This window comes from Podarcis gaigeae, assembly GCF_964106915.1.
Source record: "Podarcis gaigeae genome assembly, chromosome: 1".
Taxonomy (NCBI): Eukaryota; Metazoa; Chordata; class Lepidosauria; order Squamata; family Lacertidae; genus Podarcis; species Podarcis gaigeae.
The window spans coordinates 127,996,805-128,013,612 of NC_139678.1; the positions used below are offsets into that span (position 1 = coordinate 127,996,805).

Below are 16,808 nucleotides of genomic sequence, written 5' to 3' on the forward strand. Positions count from 1 at the left end.
GAACCAGGAAGTGCTACATCTGCGACAGTGCTCAGCATATGGCAAAAGAGTGTCCCCAGCGGTTTCACAAGCATACTGCAGCCGCAGCGACAGTAACAGACGCAATTCAGCAGAGGGAGTCGCAGCAGGAAAACTCCACTGTCTGGCTGGAGATGGCATCTCTGGGGACCAGCCAGACAAGTCAGTGAAGCAATCCCCAGGGATCTTACAGCCCACCGACCCCCTCCCACCCAAACCAGTAGTGCAGCTCACCGCATCCCTTCAGCTCCCCAATGGGCTACTGGTGGAAATTCCCATCACCGTAGACTCGGGGAGCAATGCAGATTTTATAGACATGCAGTTCCTCCAGCAACATGGCATAGCCCTTCTGCCAGCGGCGGTACCTCTGAAAGTCGTCACAGTGGACGGCAGGGAGCTACTGGGAGGGCAAGTGCTACAGCAGACGCCGCCAATGGTGATGCGCATTGGAAACCACCGTGAGGTCATCAGCTTCAACGTCACCCGCCTGTCAGACACGCCCATAGTGTTGGGAATGAGTTGGCTGGATAGGCACAGCCCGGCATTAGCTTGGTACCAGCGGCAACTGACCTTCGGCTCCTCTTACTGCGCAGAACACTGCATCCTGGCGGACTTGGAAGATGAGGGGCACGAGGATGGACCACAGCTGAACTTGGGCATGTTGCAAGCGGTGCCTAACAAATACAAGGAGTTTTTGGAGGTCTTCTGCGAGAAAGAGGCGGATAAGCTGCCACCCCACAGACCCTACGACTGCAAGATCGACCTCCTGCCCGGGGCGACGCTCCCGACGGGGAAACTGTACTCCATGTCTGAGGATGAATTGCAAGAGCTCAGGGAGTTCATAGATCACAACCTGAAGCGGGGATTCATCCGGGAGTCCAAGGCGGCAGGAGGCAGTCCCGTGTTCTTTGTAAAGAAGCGGGACACGCCCCAAAAGAGGCTGGTCGTTGATTTCCGCTTCTTGAACCTCAAGACCAAGCCCTCAGCATTCCCTATGCCCAAGATCGATGACCTGCTGGCGACGGTGAGGAAGGGTCGCATCTTTACCAAGTTGGATCTGCGCGGAGCGTACAATCTCATTCGCGTACGGGAAGGCGACGAGTGGAAAACAACCATGTTTACGCCGCTGGACACTTATGAATACAGAGTTATGCCTTTTGGATTAAAAAATGGTTCCCACTGCTTTCAAGCCTTCATGCATCATGTCTTGGCGGGTCTCCTCTACAAGAAGTGCGTCTGCTTCCTGGATGACATCCTAATCTTCTCGGAATCGCCGGAGGCTCACGAGAGAGATGTTAGGGAAGTTCTGCAGAGGCTGCGGGAGCACAGGCTGTACGCCAAGCTGGAGAAGTGCCAGTTCGACAAGACGGAGGTGGATTTCTTGGGCTACAAACTGTCCGACAAGGGACTGGCTATGGACGGTGCCAAGGTACGTGCAGTACTGGATTGGAAGAGCCCACGCAATAGGAAGGAAGTACAGAGGTTTGTCGGTTTTGCCAACTTTTATCGCAAGTTCATCAAGGGTTTCGCCATGCAGACAGCGGCCATCACCGACACCCTCAGTTCCAAGAAGAAGAGGTTCATCTGGACGGAGCAGGCAGAGCAGTCCTTTCAGAAGCTCAAGCAGCTCTTCGCTTCCGAAGAGAACCTACTGCACGTAAATCCCAGCAGGCCCATGAGAGTGGAGACGGACGCCTCAGACAGGGCCGTGGGAGCCGTTCTGTTGCAGCAAGACCACCAGGGGGACTGGAGGCCGTGCGCTTTCTACTCCAGAAAACTCAGCAAAGCGGAGCAGAACTACACCATTTGGGACAGGGAGTTGCTGGCCATACATGCAGCCTTCAAGGCGTGGCGGCACTTCCTCGTCGGAGCCAAGCACACGGTGCAGGTCCGCACAGACCATAAGAACTTGGAGTACTGGCGCACGGCGAGGTTCCTGAACCAGCGACACATCCGCTGGGCGGAGTTCTTTGCAGATTTCGACTTCAGAATTGAGTACATCCCAGGAAACAGCAACGTCTTGGCGGACGCGCTGTCCAGAAAACCGCAGTATCTGGAGGCAGAGGCACCGGCGGCGGCCAAGCACATTTTCACACCACAGGCGTGGGCATGCGCGTCAGCCACGGTGGACCTGGACGCGGTGCGCCGCGCGCTGCGAACAGACTCGTTCGCCCGAGCCAAGATGGAGGAGGTGTGCAGTGGCAAGGCGAGGGGCGACGAATTCCAAGTGCGAGACGGCCTGCTCCTACGCAAGGGAGTCCTCTACGTACCAGGAGACAGCCTCCGCGCGAAGGTCCTGCAACAGCTGCACGACGCGCCCAGCGCGGGGCACTTCGGCAAGGAGAAGACGGTGGACTTAGTAGCCAGAGACTTTTGGTGGCCTAAGATGCGGGGGGATGTCGCGGACTATGTCAATAGGTGCGACACCTGCCAAAGGGCTAAGCCTGTGCACCAGCCGCCGGCGGGCCTGTTGGAACCGCTACAGACACCGTTCGTACCGTGGGAGAGGGTAGCCCTGGACTTTGTCACAGATCTACCCAGCTCAAGGGGCAAGACGGCAGTGCTCGTGGTAGTGGACCTGTTCACCAAGATGGCCCACTTCATTCCGTGCGCGAAGGTGGCCACGGCCGAGCAGACCGCTAAGATGTTCATAGACCACGTGTTCAAGGTGCACGGCCTACCACGGTCTATTTTGTCCGACCGGGGGCGCCAGTTCATCTCCAACTTCTGGCAAAAGCTGATGGGATTCCTGAACGTCAAGGTCAGCCTGGCGTCGGCGAGACACCCGCAAACTAACGGGCAGGCGGAAAGGGTCAACGCCATCATGCAGCAGTACCTGAGATGCTACGCGAACCAGCAGCCATCGACCTGGGTGGACTATCTACCGTTGGCCGAGTTTGCCTACAACAACACGAAGCACGGGTCCACGGGGGTGACCCCATTTTTTGCCAACTACGGGAGGCATCCCAGAACCTTCCCGGGTCTGGACACAGTGCGGGAGGGGGAGCCACAGGGAGCAGAGGAAGTGGCAGCGGAGTTGCAGGAGATCCACGAGCAGCTCAGGAGGCAGTTAGAGTTGGCAAAACAGGCTTACAAAGTGCAGGCAGATCGACACAGGAGGGTTGGGGAGGACATCCAGGTGGGAGACTGGGTCTGGTTGGCAGCACAAGCAGTTCCAGCCAGATCGTTAGCCAAGAAGAAACTAGGGCACAAGCAGCTAGGGCCTTACCAAGTAGAGGCGCAGATCAACCCAGTGGCCTTCCGGTTGACACTCCCGGAGGGTTCCAGAATGCACCCGGTCTTTCATAGATCAGTGCTCACGCCCTACAGAGAGCCCCACAGGTTTCAAGCACCGGGGAAGGCGCCAGACCCGCTCAGAGAAGCGCCCAAAAAAGGGGGGTCGCCGAAAGGGGAGCCACTTAATGAAGCCACTGAGATTTTAGACTCAAGGTGGGGGGAGGACGGGATTGAATATCTTCTCGCCACGGAGGACACCCCGGCCAGCGCCAACAGGTGGGTGCCGGATTACGCAGTGGAAGAGCAGTTGCTCAAGGAAGAATTCCACACACTTTTCCCGCACAAGCCTATGCCGGCGGGCTTTTTCGAGGATTGTTTGTTCACACCCACACTCTCGGCCAGCACTTTCCGGGGTTTCTCGTCAGCTGAGGACTCGGCTCCGGGAGGCAGCTCTCCGGAGGGATCACTTTCAGGTTTTAGCACGGGGGGATCTTATTGGTGGGAGGACCAACCCGAGGTGGGCTGGCGCAGAGACATGCCGAAGGGGCCCTGGGAGGTGGACCCCCATCAAACAACAGGGGGAGGAGGGCTCTTGGGTGATTTGGGGTCGAGCGCAGATTTCGAGCACACCGCGCAGGAGATGGAAGCGGAGGAGGTCGTCGTCGACGAGCCCATGGGGGACTTCCCGGACTTATCTCGATGGTTGCAAGCCTCAGGGGACGAGCTGTATCCTGGACTCACCCCTACAACAATGGAGCACCCGGAACCCGCACCGGAAGAGGGGGAGGGGGGAAGGGGGGGCTTCGAGGGGGGGATGGATGTCAGGGGTTCAGAAGGAGAGACACAGGAGGGGGAGCAAATGGAGAGTGAGGAGGAGGAGTACGAGGGGGGCGCAGGCAGTGACAGTGGCCAGAGTTATTCCACAAGCCTCTCTAGCGAATCGGAGGACTCACAGAAGGGAGCGCCGGTGGCCAGAGCAAGGGAGATTCCAAGGGAGAAACCTCAAGAGGGAGGGGCCAGCGGGGAGTCTCTGAACAGCAGCTGGAGATCAGGGCCAGCGTCTCCACCAGAGCGCAGTGGGGAGGGGGAGTCCCAGGAGTCGGGACCAGTGTCCTCACCACCAGAGGGAGGAGAGGAGTCAGGTTTGGCAACACCCACATCAGGAAGCGGGGAAACGGTCAGAAGGAAAGTCACCGGCTGGGCGCGCGCGCCAAGTTCAAATGTACAGGAGCGCGGCACAGCGGGGAGCCCGGGAAGGGAGCCAGGTCCTAAAGCCCGCCGGAGGGAGGGGCAAGACTCAGGAGGCTCCGCGTCAGAGGAGTCCAGGAAGGAGGGAACCCCAGAGGGCAGAAGGACCCAACGCAGGAAAGAGCAGCGCAAGAGGTGGAGCCAGGCTAGAATCTTAAACTGGTGTGGGTGGAGCAGTGAGTCAGAGGGGACTTAGCCGGTCTAGCGTTAAGACGTGGGCCTGCGCGCCCAGAGCTTGGAAATGGAAACTAAACTTCAATAAAGACTTTTGTATATAATATCCACTGGGCGTTGGTCCTCTGTGAGCTGGGACCTAGCGGCAGTCCTGACAGACGGTATAAAAATTCAATAAATACCGGATTTTTTGCTCTATAAGACTCACTTTTTCCCTCCTAAAAAGTAAGGGGAAATGTGTGTGTGTCTTATGGAGCGAATGCAGGCTGCGCAGCTATCCCAGAAGCCAGAACAGCAAGAGGGATTGCTGCTTTCACTGCGCAGCAATCCCTCTTGCTGTTCTGGCTTCTGAGATTCAGAATTTTTTTTTCTTGTTTTCCTCCTCCAAAAACTAGGTGCGTCTTGTGGTCTGGTGTGTCTTATAGAGCGAAAAATACGGTAAATTAATGAAAGTGATATAGAAAAATAAGGGTGGTTGGCTTTTGCTGCCCAACTGAGTCCCCTAAGTCCAGAATCTGTCAGAGATGAAGGGATGGAGGCAGGATGCAGTGAAAGCAAGGCAGATCTTTATTTTTCTGTTGCCACAGAGTTCCCTCCCCTCCTAGCAAGGAGGCAAGAGAGACCCCAGAACCCAGAAGAATCATCTCTTTTCAGGGTTTGCATTTTGGCGTGGAGAAGAGGGACACCCCCTCTACAAACGGTCAGAAATTACATCACACACAAGGCGGGGTTACTGTGACTCAGGCAGGCCAAGGTGTGATATTCCTGAGGATTTAGCAAGTTTCACAAAGTTCCAGACACAGTTTACACAATACATTAGCATTTGATAAGGCCATCAGGATGACCATTGGACATCCCTCAAAGCAGAACATCTGGATAAAGATATAGGAGAGGAATCCCTTCAAAAACTTCCCTTAATTGCTATCTGCCTACCTGTTCTCAGGCAAGGGGGATTAAGGAGGCAGAGGAAATACTGAGAGTCTTTAGTTACAGATAGGTAGCCGTGTTGGTCTGCCATAGTCAAAACAAAAAAAAATTCCTTCCAGTAGCACCTTAAAGACCAACTAAGTCAGTTCTTGGTATGAGCTTTCGTGTGCATGCACACTTCTTCAGAGTCTTTAGGAGAGCCAAGATGGCTTTATTATTATTATTATTATTAATAATAATATACTGCCTTCAGGGTGGTTCACAGAACAAAATCAAAATATAAAACTACAAAATATATAATCAAAATAAAAACAGCAACCCAATAACCATTTTATTTTATTTCTAAAATATATTTTTATTAAATGCAAATATAATGAACAATATAACATATATCATATTTTCTTAACTTCTTTAGACTCCCTCACGTCTCCCGCTCCCACTTGCATCATTGTCAATTCTTGCCCGCAATTTATCATCTTGTTTACATTCTTATGTCCCATTCATTTAAATTATAATCTAATATTTCTCCCAAAGGTTTATGATTTTTCCTCAATCTCGCTTAGCATCCTAGTTGCATCTAATTTAGTGGTGGTCAATTATTTATGATCTAGCCTCCATCTTAACATTCAACCAAATTACAGTGCTTTTTTAAATAAATCTTAAATTTCTTCCAATCTTCTTCGACCTTCTCTTCTCCCAGGTCTCGGATTCTGCCGGTCATCTCGGCTAGTTCCATATAGTCTATATAGTTCCACAGACGGGGAGCCACTGCAGAGAAGTCCCTGTTCTCGTGTTGCCACCCTCTGGACCTCTTCAGGAGGTACATGAAGAAGCGCCTCAGATGATGATCTCAGGGTCTGGGTAGGTTCCTATGGAAAGAGGTATTGCCCTTGAGGTATTGCGGTCTGGAGCCGTTTATGGCTTCATAGGTCAAAACTTTTGGATTGCTCTCCTTTGCTATGTTAGGCATGTGGTTTATATACAGTGGTACCTCGGGATGCGAACCGGATCTGTTCCGGAGCCCCGTCCGCATCCTGAATGGAACGTAAGACACGACGGCGCTTCTGCGCATGCGAGAGTCGCGTTTCGCCGCTTCCGCACATGCGTGTGACGTCATTTTGAGCGTCTGCACATACGCGAGCAGCGAAACCTGGAAGTAACACGTTCCATTACTTCCAGGTTGCCATGGAGCACAACCCGAAAGTGCTCAACCTGAAGCACATTCAACCCGAGGTATGACTGTACTTACGTATGTGTATTTGCAGTTCCAGAAAGACATCTACTTCTGCTTCATTGACTATGCAAAAGCCTTTGACTGTGTCGACCACAGCAAACTATGGCAAGTTCTTAAAGAAATGGGAGTGCCTGACCACCTCATCTGTCTCCTGAGAAATCTCTATGTGGGACTAGAACTGGATATGGAACAACTGATTGGTTCAAAATTGGGAAAGGACTACGACAAGGCTGTATATTGTCTCCCTGCTTATTTAACTTATATGCAGAATTCATCATGCGAAAGGCTGGGCTGGATGAATCCCTAGCCGGAATTAAGATTGCCGGAAGAAATATCAACAACCTCAGATATGCAGATAACACAACCTTGATGGCAGAAATGAGGAGGAATTAAAGAACCTTTTAATGAGGGTGAAAGAGGAGAGCTCAAAATATGGTCTGAAGCTCAACATCAAAAAAACGAAGATCATGGCCACTGGTCCCATCACCTCCTGGCAAATAGAAGGGGAAGAAATGGAGGCAGTGAGAGATTTTACTTTCTTGGGCTCCACGATCACTGCAGATGGTGACAGCAGCCATGAAATTAAAAGACGCCTTCTTCTTGGGAGAAAAGCAATGACAAACCTAGACAGCATCTTAAAAAGCAGAGACATCACCTTGCCAACAAAGGTCCATATAGTTAAAGCTATGGTTTTCCCAGTAGTGATGTATGGAAGTGAGAGCTGGACCATAAAGAAGGCTGATCACCGAAGAATTGATGCTTTTGAATTATGGTGCTGGAGAGTCCCATGGACTGCAAGAAGAACAAACCGATCCATTCTGAAGGAAATCAGCCCTGAGTGCTCACTGGAAGGACAGATCCTGAAGCTGAGGCTCCAATACATTGGCCACCTCATGAGAAGAGAAGACTCCCTGGAAAAGACCCTGATGTTGGGAAAGATGGAGGGCACAAGGAGAAGGGGACGACAGAGGACGAGATGAAACAAAAAAAAATTCCTTCCAGTAGCACCTTAAAGACCAACTAAGTCAGTTCTTGGTATGAGCTTTCGTGTGCATGCACACTTCTTCAGATACACCACAGAAGTGTGCATGCACACGAAAGCTCATACCAAGAACTGACTTAGTTGGTCTTTAAGGTGCTACTGGAAGGAATTTTTTTTGTTTTGACTATGGCAGACCCACACGGCTACGTATCTGTAAGAGGACGAGATGGTTGGACAGTGTTCTCGAAGCTACCAGCATGAGTTTGACCAAACTGCGGGAGGCAGGGGAAGACAGGAGTGTCTGGTGTGCTCTGGTCCATGGGGTCACGAAGAGTAGGACACGACTAAATGGCTGAACAACAACATTTGCCTTGTGCAATAATCAACATTTATTCTCTATTTGAGACCTCAGCGTTTCTGTAACAAAAGAAAATGGAATGTTGTGAAAAACAGATATGGAGACTGAATAATAATAATAATAATAATAATAATAATAATAATAATAATAATAATATTTTTTTGGGGGGGGAGGCTGGATGAGCTCCCTCACTCCACTCACGGCTTTGTGCTTGGTGTGGAGAGAACAATCTGGCTCTTAATACGATTAAGACCAAGGAATTGGTGGTGGATTACAGGAAAAAAAAGGCGGACATTCAGCCCTTGTATATCAACGGGGAACGGGTGGAGAGGGTGGCGGAATTCAGGTTTTTGGGAGTGACTATCGATCAGGGCATGACTTGGAGCGCAAATACCACTGCTCTGGTGAAGAAGGCCCAGCAGAGAATTTATTTCCTCAGACTTTTAAAGAAGAACAATCTGAGTGAGAGACTGCTGGTGTCCTTCTACCGAGGCTCCATAGAGAGCATTCTCACATACTGTATTTGTGCCTGGTTCTCCAGCTGTACAGCTAGGAAGAGGAAGGTGCTCCAGAAGGTCATAACCACAGCCCAAAGGATTATTGGTCATCCCCTCCCATCTTTGGAAGAACTGTACTGTTCCCGTTGTCTTAGGAAAGCAAACAATATCCTGCAGGATGCATCTCACCCGGGACACAGTCTGTTTGTACTACTGCCTTCTGGCAGGAGATACAGAAACATCAAGTCAAGGACAAATAGACTGAAAAATAGTTTCTATCCAAGAGCTGTGGCCTTCTTAAATGCAGTAACTCGATAGTGTGACCTGGGAGTTTGATGGGTGTGGGTGTGGGTGTGGCTGGAATGTGGTTTGTTTGGTTGTTGTTGTTGTGTTGCTTTTGTTGTTTTTAAGGGATGGCATCCAATTTCGTTGCACTTGTGCAATGTTGCACTTGTGTAATGACAATAAAGAATCTATCTATCTATCTATCTATCTATCTATCTATCTATCTATCTATCTATCTATCTATCCACCCAGCAGATGGTGGAATTGTGGCATCCAGTTCACCTCCTCTCCAGCCACCACTATTCCTTTCTCCCCACACAAGGGGATGTGTGGTTTGGCATAGGAGACACCCCATCGCATCCCTCACTCCACTCCCCCCAACTCCCCCCCTAACCCGCCAAGCCTTTCTCCCCACAGGCCGCCATGACGTGAGAGGGGGGCGGGGCACACGGGGACACCGGAAGCGGCTCGAACGGCGGCGGCAGCAGCGCCGGGAGACCGCGGAAGGCGGGGTTTGCGTGTGAGGGAAGCGGGGAGCATGCGCGCGTGCGCGTGAGCGAGGGAGAGCGCGCGCGAACGAGGGAGGGAGGGGGGGGGAGGAGGAGGAGCAGCCGTTGTGGAAGCCCCCGGCGCCTGCGCAGTGGAGTCCGCCGCTGTTGGCCGGTTGCACCGCGCCTCCGCTGACGCCTGGCCGGTGGGTGTTTCTCTCACGGCGAGGGGAAAGAGCGTGAGGCGCCGCGGCCGGGGGCCGTAGGAGGGCGTCCGGCGCAAGGGTGTGTGTGTGGGGCGGGGGTGTGTGTGAGGTGGAGAAGAGAGGGGAGGGGGCGGCTGTCCGTCCCCGCGGCTGAGGCGCGGGGTTGAGGGGGGGGGGAGGCGAGGGAAGAGGGGCGGGACGGAGCGCGCGAGCATGTGAAGATGGCGGAGCTGCAGATGCTGCTGGAGGAGGAGATCCCCGGGGGGCGCCGGGCCCTCTTCGACAGCTACACCAACCTCGAGCGGGTCGCCGAGTACTGCGAGACCAACTACATACAGGTACGGCATTATGTGTGAGGGCGGGGGGCGCGCCTTTCCTCCAACCGGGTCTGGTCTCCTCCCCCCCCCCAAAAAAACCACCCCGCCGCCTCTTGCTGAGGGGAAATCTCGGGGCGTCATCCGTTTCGTGCTTCTGGAGGCCTGGAACCGGGAGGGTGGGGGTTGGGCGGTCGTGGGAAAGGGCGACACGCGTGTTGCGGCGGAATGTCCGCGCAAGAGGCCGCCTCGGCATATCTTGGGCGCTGGGAGAGATGCTCGCTTTCGCGGGCTCAGCCCCGCTTTTGGTGTGTGTGTTTTTAAACAACAGTGGAGCAAGTCCGTGGACATTTTTTTTTTGGGGGGGGGGGAAACCCAGCCAAATGGGCGGGGTATGAATATTTTTATTTATTAGATTTCTATCCCGCCCTTCATCAAAAAATCTCGGTGCGGTTCACAATAATAATAATACATGGGGACGGGTTCCCTTTTTTTGCCCTCCCGGTGACCCTCCCCTGCTGTTCGCGGATCGCAGAAGCCGTGGGATCCTTCGGATCGTAGATCTGGAAGGGACCACGAGGGTCATCTAGCGCACCCACCCCCAGCCCCCCGCAGCGCAGGAATCCTTTGCCCAACGTGGGGCTCGAACCCACGACCGTGGGATTAAGAGCCTCGAGGAAACGCTTCTCGTTCCGCAGCGTTGTGTGGAGTGATTTGTGCTCATGCTGCGCTTGTTAAGTGTGTGTGTGTGTGTGTGTGTGTGTGTGTGTGTGTGAATGCGCACACGATTCTTGGCAGATGCTGCTGTGAAATGATTTGAGAACAGATCTTTCCCCCTTACAATGTGTCGCTCCATCTAGATAGGTGGTGGCCAGATGTGCATTCATAAAGGACTGCCTTCTTCCCTCCTCCTCCTCCGCCGCCGCTAAGAATATCACAGTATGCTCGGAATAAGGATATTAGTTGAACTTGTAATTCAGACTCCCAAGTCATCAGACTGTCCGTTACTGCTGAAATATTCAGCGGACAATATTGTTCTGGAGCTGGTGATGTTAAGCTGCATCTTCAGGGCTCCTCCTGTGATGTGGTAGTTGAGGTTACTTGCATCTGGGTGGGTTAGCATTTTGGTATTTCTGCTGTGTCTTGGGGAGAAGGAAAAAACCAACCGAGTTTCCTTCTGAATAAATATGCTGCGTGCTGAAATTATACTTGAATATTCAAACAGGCAGTTGGCCTAGCTTAGGTTGCATGTACAGTATTGCATCCTTGCCACACCAGCCTTTCATGCACAATTGCGGGAGAGAGGTGATACAGTTAATTCTCATATTATTGCATGGTATGCAGTGTCATTAAAATGTCACATTGATACAATTCAGCAGCTCTCTGCCTGCTGACTGGCATTTTGTCTTTCAAAGATTTTTCAATGAAGCTGCCATGTCAATGACTGCATAGTGAAAAGATGCCGAGGAGAGACAAGGGAAATGAGTAGTAGATCTCCAAAGTCACAGGGATGGGTGTATATGTGTAAGTTCCAAATATAAATAATGGCATAATGATAAATAATGGCACAATGACAGCTTGTCTTCCATGCATTGCTGATTAAAAGGGAAATCGGATATGGATAACAACTGAATGCAGGTGATTTTGCTTCAAGTGGGCATTGTGAAACTGCATCTGTTGCTTCAGTACATGCCTAGGTTTTATTCACGTACCTATTATCTTATTATTGAAGTCTGCATTGCCTTCCAACTCGTTCTAATGAATCTAAGCTTTCTGGGCTTTATGTAGAGGAATGGTCAAAGAAAAGAAAGACAAAATTATTTTCTCTCGGCATAGTCAGGTCACTTTACAACAAGTGAATTCTGCAACCTGTTTTTGATTTGAAAAATAACATAGCTTGGGGCATGTAAGGGTTGTGAAATCTTGGAATTTGTTCCTTATAAGTGTATCCATGATGTAAGTATAGCAAGTTCTTGAGGAGAGACCAAGAAACAGTAAAAGACATTTATAGAATGTTTCTCTGTATCTTCTAACTGTATTATTTGAAGAACAAGGGAAGGGTGGAGCATTTACAATGCCACAATGAGAATATGCATTGATTCATTTACATTATTTGAATGACCAGACCTATTAATTGGGTTATCTTTGTGTGTTCAGAGAGCTTTTGTAGTTGATCTGCCTTGGTGCATGTACCATGGTTTCACCATGGTGTCCTTTATGCGTAATAGCTAATGGTCTGAACTAAGCAAAAGTTTTTCTTTTATAGCACAGGATGAATGAGATCTTTTTTGCCATGTTGCATCATGGTGGGAACGGGTAGGCTTGCAGGATTTTTTGCTTTTAGTTTTAATAATAACGATGGAAAATATTCTGGCATTTGACCTGGAGATGATTGAATTTCTTATCAGGCTTTGCTGAAATGGTGGTGTGATGTGGCGAGAGCAATTATCATCACCCCTTGATATCATAGCCTTGGAGAATTTTACTGAGGCTTGCAGAAGGTTAAAGAAGTATTGTTTGCAGAGGAACATAGAGTCTGATATAATGATAGAAATTTTAGCCAACTGTGCAGATTAAAGCTTTCTCTCCATATAGTTTTGGTAACAATACTTCTTGAGCTGAGACATTTTTCTGTCAGATTTTTGATATTTAATTGTTATATTACATGATGTAAGGTGGGTAACTAATAAGGACCAGAGTGGAAGATAGATCTTGCTCAGTTCACATGTAATTCTAAGCCAAAACATGGATAAAAGATTGTGATACTCCTGCTACTTCAAGCTAAGCCATGATTTGATTTATGTTGTCCAAACCCAGGGTCATGCTTTGCTTTCTTCAAACCAACCACAAGCTGTAAACAAAGAACAAACCTTGGCTACCGCTTGTGGAGTGAAATAAATCTCAAGCCCAAATTCTGATAACACTCGATTAAGTCCAACCATAGCTTACCCTATAGCAGCACAGTAGCAACAGGACTGAAGAAGGAACAAAGCGGCTGCAATCTCATCTCCATGACTCCACATGCCTGCACATTTGGGCTAACCTATAGTTTGGCTTAGCGTTACATTTGAACTGGGTCACTGTGAAGTTGGAAAATAACTCAGAATCTGCAAGTTTTCAGAATAAAACCTCAGGATGGCAGTTTCCAGTGGAAAACAAGGTATGGCTGGACCACTGAAAACTAGGTTTCCTCCCAGGAATTACTGGGAAAATGAGAACTTCAAAATCACTTAAAAACCCCACTTTGCAGCCATAGTTTTTGCTGTGATATGGGCCTGATTTTTTAAAGAAAGCAAGACTAAAATAACCTGAATGTGTCTTTAGCCCATGTATATTGTTTTGAGTGCAACTTAACTAAGCAAAAAAGGGAATTTACAGATGGAGAAATTAGATTTCAGTTTAATTTGGAACAGATTCCCTCTGTTGTGCAAACTGTTCTCAGATATGTGGCTTAATTCTCTGCGTGTTTACTCTGAAGTAAGGATCACGGTGTTTAGTGGGGACTACTTTTAGGTAGGTTTTCATGGTATTTGTAGCCTGAGTGAGTACTGAAAGGATCTTCAGCACTTGCACCAATTTTTGAAGAGTTAATGTATGTGCTGAAGTGAGCCTGCTGCTTCTAAATGAGATTTTATACTCCCACATAAGTATACACATGCACTGCTTTTTCATATGCAAAAATATGCATATTTTTAAAGGAAAAGGGGATGATTTATACATGTGTGCACCCTTCATATCTGAAGCGCAATGCATGTATTTTTACACAATATTATAAAGAAGCAGCCTAACACAGATAGGTGAAGTAGTGAGTATAAGAAGAGGCTGTAACTACAGAGGATTCTTGCTAAATATATATGGGGTACTAGAATTCTGAAAATGACATTGTGGATAGTACTACACTGAAAAGTAGCAAATTGAACAATGTTTCTCACTTCATAGAATCATAGAATCATAGAGTTGGAAGAGACCACAAGGGCCATCGAGTCCAACCCCCTGCCAAACAGGAAACACCATCAGAGCACTTCTGACATATGGTTGTCAAGCCTCTGCTTAAAGACCTCCAAAGAAGGAGACTCCACCACACTCCTTGGCAGCAAATTCCACTGTCGAACAGCTCTTACTGTCAGGAAGTTCTTCCTAATGTTTAGGTGGAATCTTCTTTCTTGTAGTTTGGATCCATTGCTCCATGTCCGCTTCTCTGGAGCAGCAGAAAACAACCTTTCTCCCTCCTCTATGTGACATCCTTTTATATATTTGAACATGGCTATCATATCACCCCTTAACCTCCTCTTCTCCAGGCTAAACATGCCCAGCTCCCTTAGCCGTTCCTCATAAGGCATCGTTTCCAGGCCTTTGACCATTTTGGTTGCCCTCCTCTGGACACGTTCCAGTTTGTCAGTGTCCTTGAACTGTGGTGCCCAGAACTGGACACAGTACTCCAGGTGAGGTCTGACCAGAGCAGAATACAGTGGCACTATTACTTCCCTTGATCTAGATGCTATACTCCTATTGATGCAGCCCAGAATTGCATTGGCTTTTTTAGGTGCCGCGTCACACTGTTGGCTCATGTCAAGTTTGTGGTCAACCAAGACTCCTAGATCCTTTTCACATGTACTGCTCTCAAGCCAGGTGTCACCCATTTTGTATTTGTCCCTCTCATTTTTTTGCCCAAGTGCAATACTTTACATTTCTCCCTGTTAAAATTCATCTTGTTTGTTTTGGCCCAGTTCTCTAATCTGTCAAGGTCGTTTTGAAGTGTGGTCCTGTCCTCTGGGGTGTTAGCCACCCCTCCCAGTTTGGTGTCATCTGCAAATTTGATCAGGATGCCCTTGAGTCATTGATAAAGATGTTGAATAAGACCGGGCCCAAGACAGAACCCTGTGGCACCCCACTAGTCACTCTTCTCCAGGATGAAGAGGAACCATTGATGAGCACCTTTTGGGTTCAGGCAGTCAGCCAGTTACAAATCCACTGAGTGGTAGCATAGTCAAGACCGCATTTTACCAGCTTCTTTACAAGAATAATATTTTATGATTTCTTGACAAAATATGTATAAACATGCAGGTGTTGAGTGTTCAGTATTGAAGTTAGTGTATCAGAATTTATCCCAGAACCTTACTTTGTAAATGGTTACAGTTCAGAATCTACTTTTTTTATACAGCCATAGGCCATACAGTCATACCTCGGGTTACAGGCGCTTTAGGTTGTGTGTTTTCGGGTTGTGCACCGTGCCGAACCTGGAAGTAGTGGAACGGGTTACTTCTGGGTTTTGGCGCTTGTGCATGCACAGAAGCGCCAAATCGTGACCCGCGTGTGCGCAGACGCGGCGCTGCAGGTTGCGAACGTGCCTCCCGCACATACCACGTTTGCAACCCGAGCATCCACTGTATTTGGACGTTATTCTAACTCATAGTTTAGCACAAATGTTGCTGTCTTTCTTGCATTTGTAGGTATGTTTGCAATTTTGAAAGACTGCCGGGGACACCACACTTTTGGTTGCTTCTTTCCCCCATCTATCAGTCAGTTTGCGTGTGCAAACTCTTTCTCTGTTTTCCTTAGAGTTTGGGTAAAAGTCAGATGCAGTAGAATTAAAAATTCTCTTGAATTCTTATTTTCACCATGGAAGCCAATGGAAACAAATGTGATCTGTACTGGGCGGGGGACCTGTGGGGGGGAAAAAAGCCAATTTCAAGAGGATCTGCTTTATTGGCTCTAGTGGCTTTCAATGTCAATAAGTCTACTGACTGAGTAAAACTTAGTTGGATGCATTTGCATGTTTCCCTTTTCACTGTACAATCAATCACTCATGACTATCCCTGGATTTTCAGGGAAAAATATTGTGAAGGGCTGTGTACACTCAGTCAGCCAACAATATTTATGTATGGCTTAACTTAACCCTACTCATGTTTCCTCATGAGATCTCAAACACAGCTGTTTGTAGGGGTTGGGGAAAAGTAGGTTTCATAAAGCAGGGTGTGTGTGTTTCCTCTGAGGTAGGTGAACCCTAGGCAGTGGGAGGGTTGAGGATGCTAGTGGGCATGATGTACAGGGCCATTAATGTACATTCATACATACAGTTGTACCTTGGAAGTCGAATGAAATCTGTTCCAGAAGTCCATTCAACTTCCAAAATGTTTGGAAACCAAAGCTTCTGATTGGCTGCAGGAAGCCGCGGAAGCTGCACCAGATGTTTGGCTTCCGAAAATTGTTTGAAAACCGAAATACTCACTTCTGGGTTTCGATCGTTCAGGAGCCAATTTGTTTGGGAGCCAAGGTGTTTGAGATCCAAGGTACGACTGTACTTATTTTCTCTCTCCCTCACACATTTCTTTGAAGGGGATAAATGCATTTGAGGACATCCTCTGCAACATAAGATACAAGCAGCTGGCTTATTATCTTCTTACCTAAATAAAGATTTTTATTTTTTAAGCTATGCTGGGAAAGAAGTGCAACTTTTAATCTTCATGATTACCTTCATAGCTGAATGCAAAACAATGTAACTACACTTGCATGTTGGTAATCTGACAAGAGCATAGTGTTGTCCTGAAATAAACAGTGTGATTTTTGTACTCTGCCATTTGGTTATATATAAACTCTGCGTGAGGGAAGGGAAGTCTCAGCACTTTTCCCAATGCCTTTTTTATTTGTTCTCTTTCCTGTATGATGGGTTGGAAGTTTTTACTTTGCCACACAAGTTAAAAAGGAATACAGTATGTTGGTGGGAGAACTGATTCTTGGAATGCAACAGGGCTGCACTTGGTATTTGGGAGCTACCGTAGTCTTCCTGAAATAGTGGTTTTACTAAGGAAGATCTGATAGTTTTGAATTAATAAGTACTTC

At 48.6% G+C, this 16,808-nt stretch overlaps 1 protein-coding gene and 1 long non-coding RNA gene across 17 annotated transcripts in view; one reads left to right on the top strand and one right to left on the bottom strand.

The window, feature by feature from the left end:
* The window catches only part of LOC310833437, a 309,440-nt gene that overhangs the window by 50,360 nt on the left and 242,272 nt on the right, over positions 1–16,808 (bottom strand). The gene's annotated exons all lie outside the window — the stretch shown is intronic.
* ABI2 (abl interactor 2) overlaps positions 1–16,808 on the top strand; it is an 82,932-nt gene that overhangs the window by 20,047 nt on the left and 46,077 nt on the right. For 7 of the 16 annotated variants that reach the window (XM_083709759.1, XM_083709760.1, XM_083709749.1 and 4 more), the window contains exon 1: positions 9,592–9,992. The exons of 1 other annotated variant lie outside the window; for it this stretch is intronic. In XM_083709759.1, the coding sequence (XP_083565885.1) occupies positions 9,876–9,992 (117 nt within the window). In that variant the 5' untranslated portion in view covers positions 9,592–9,875. Of the gene's footprint in view, positions 1–9,590; positions 9,993–16,808 lie in introns of those variants that run through there. 8 more of the 16 variants (XM_083709745.1, XM_083709753.1, XM_083709755.1 and 5 more) reach the window with 2 other exon arrangements.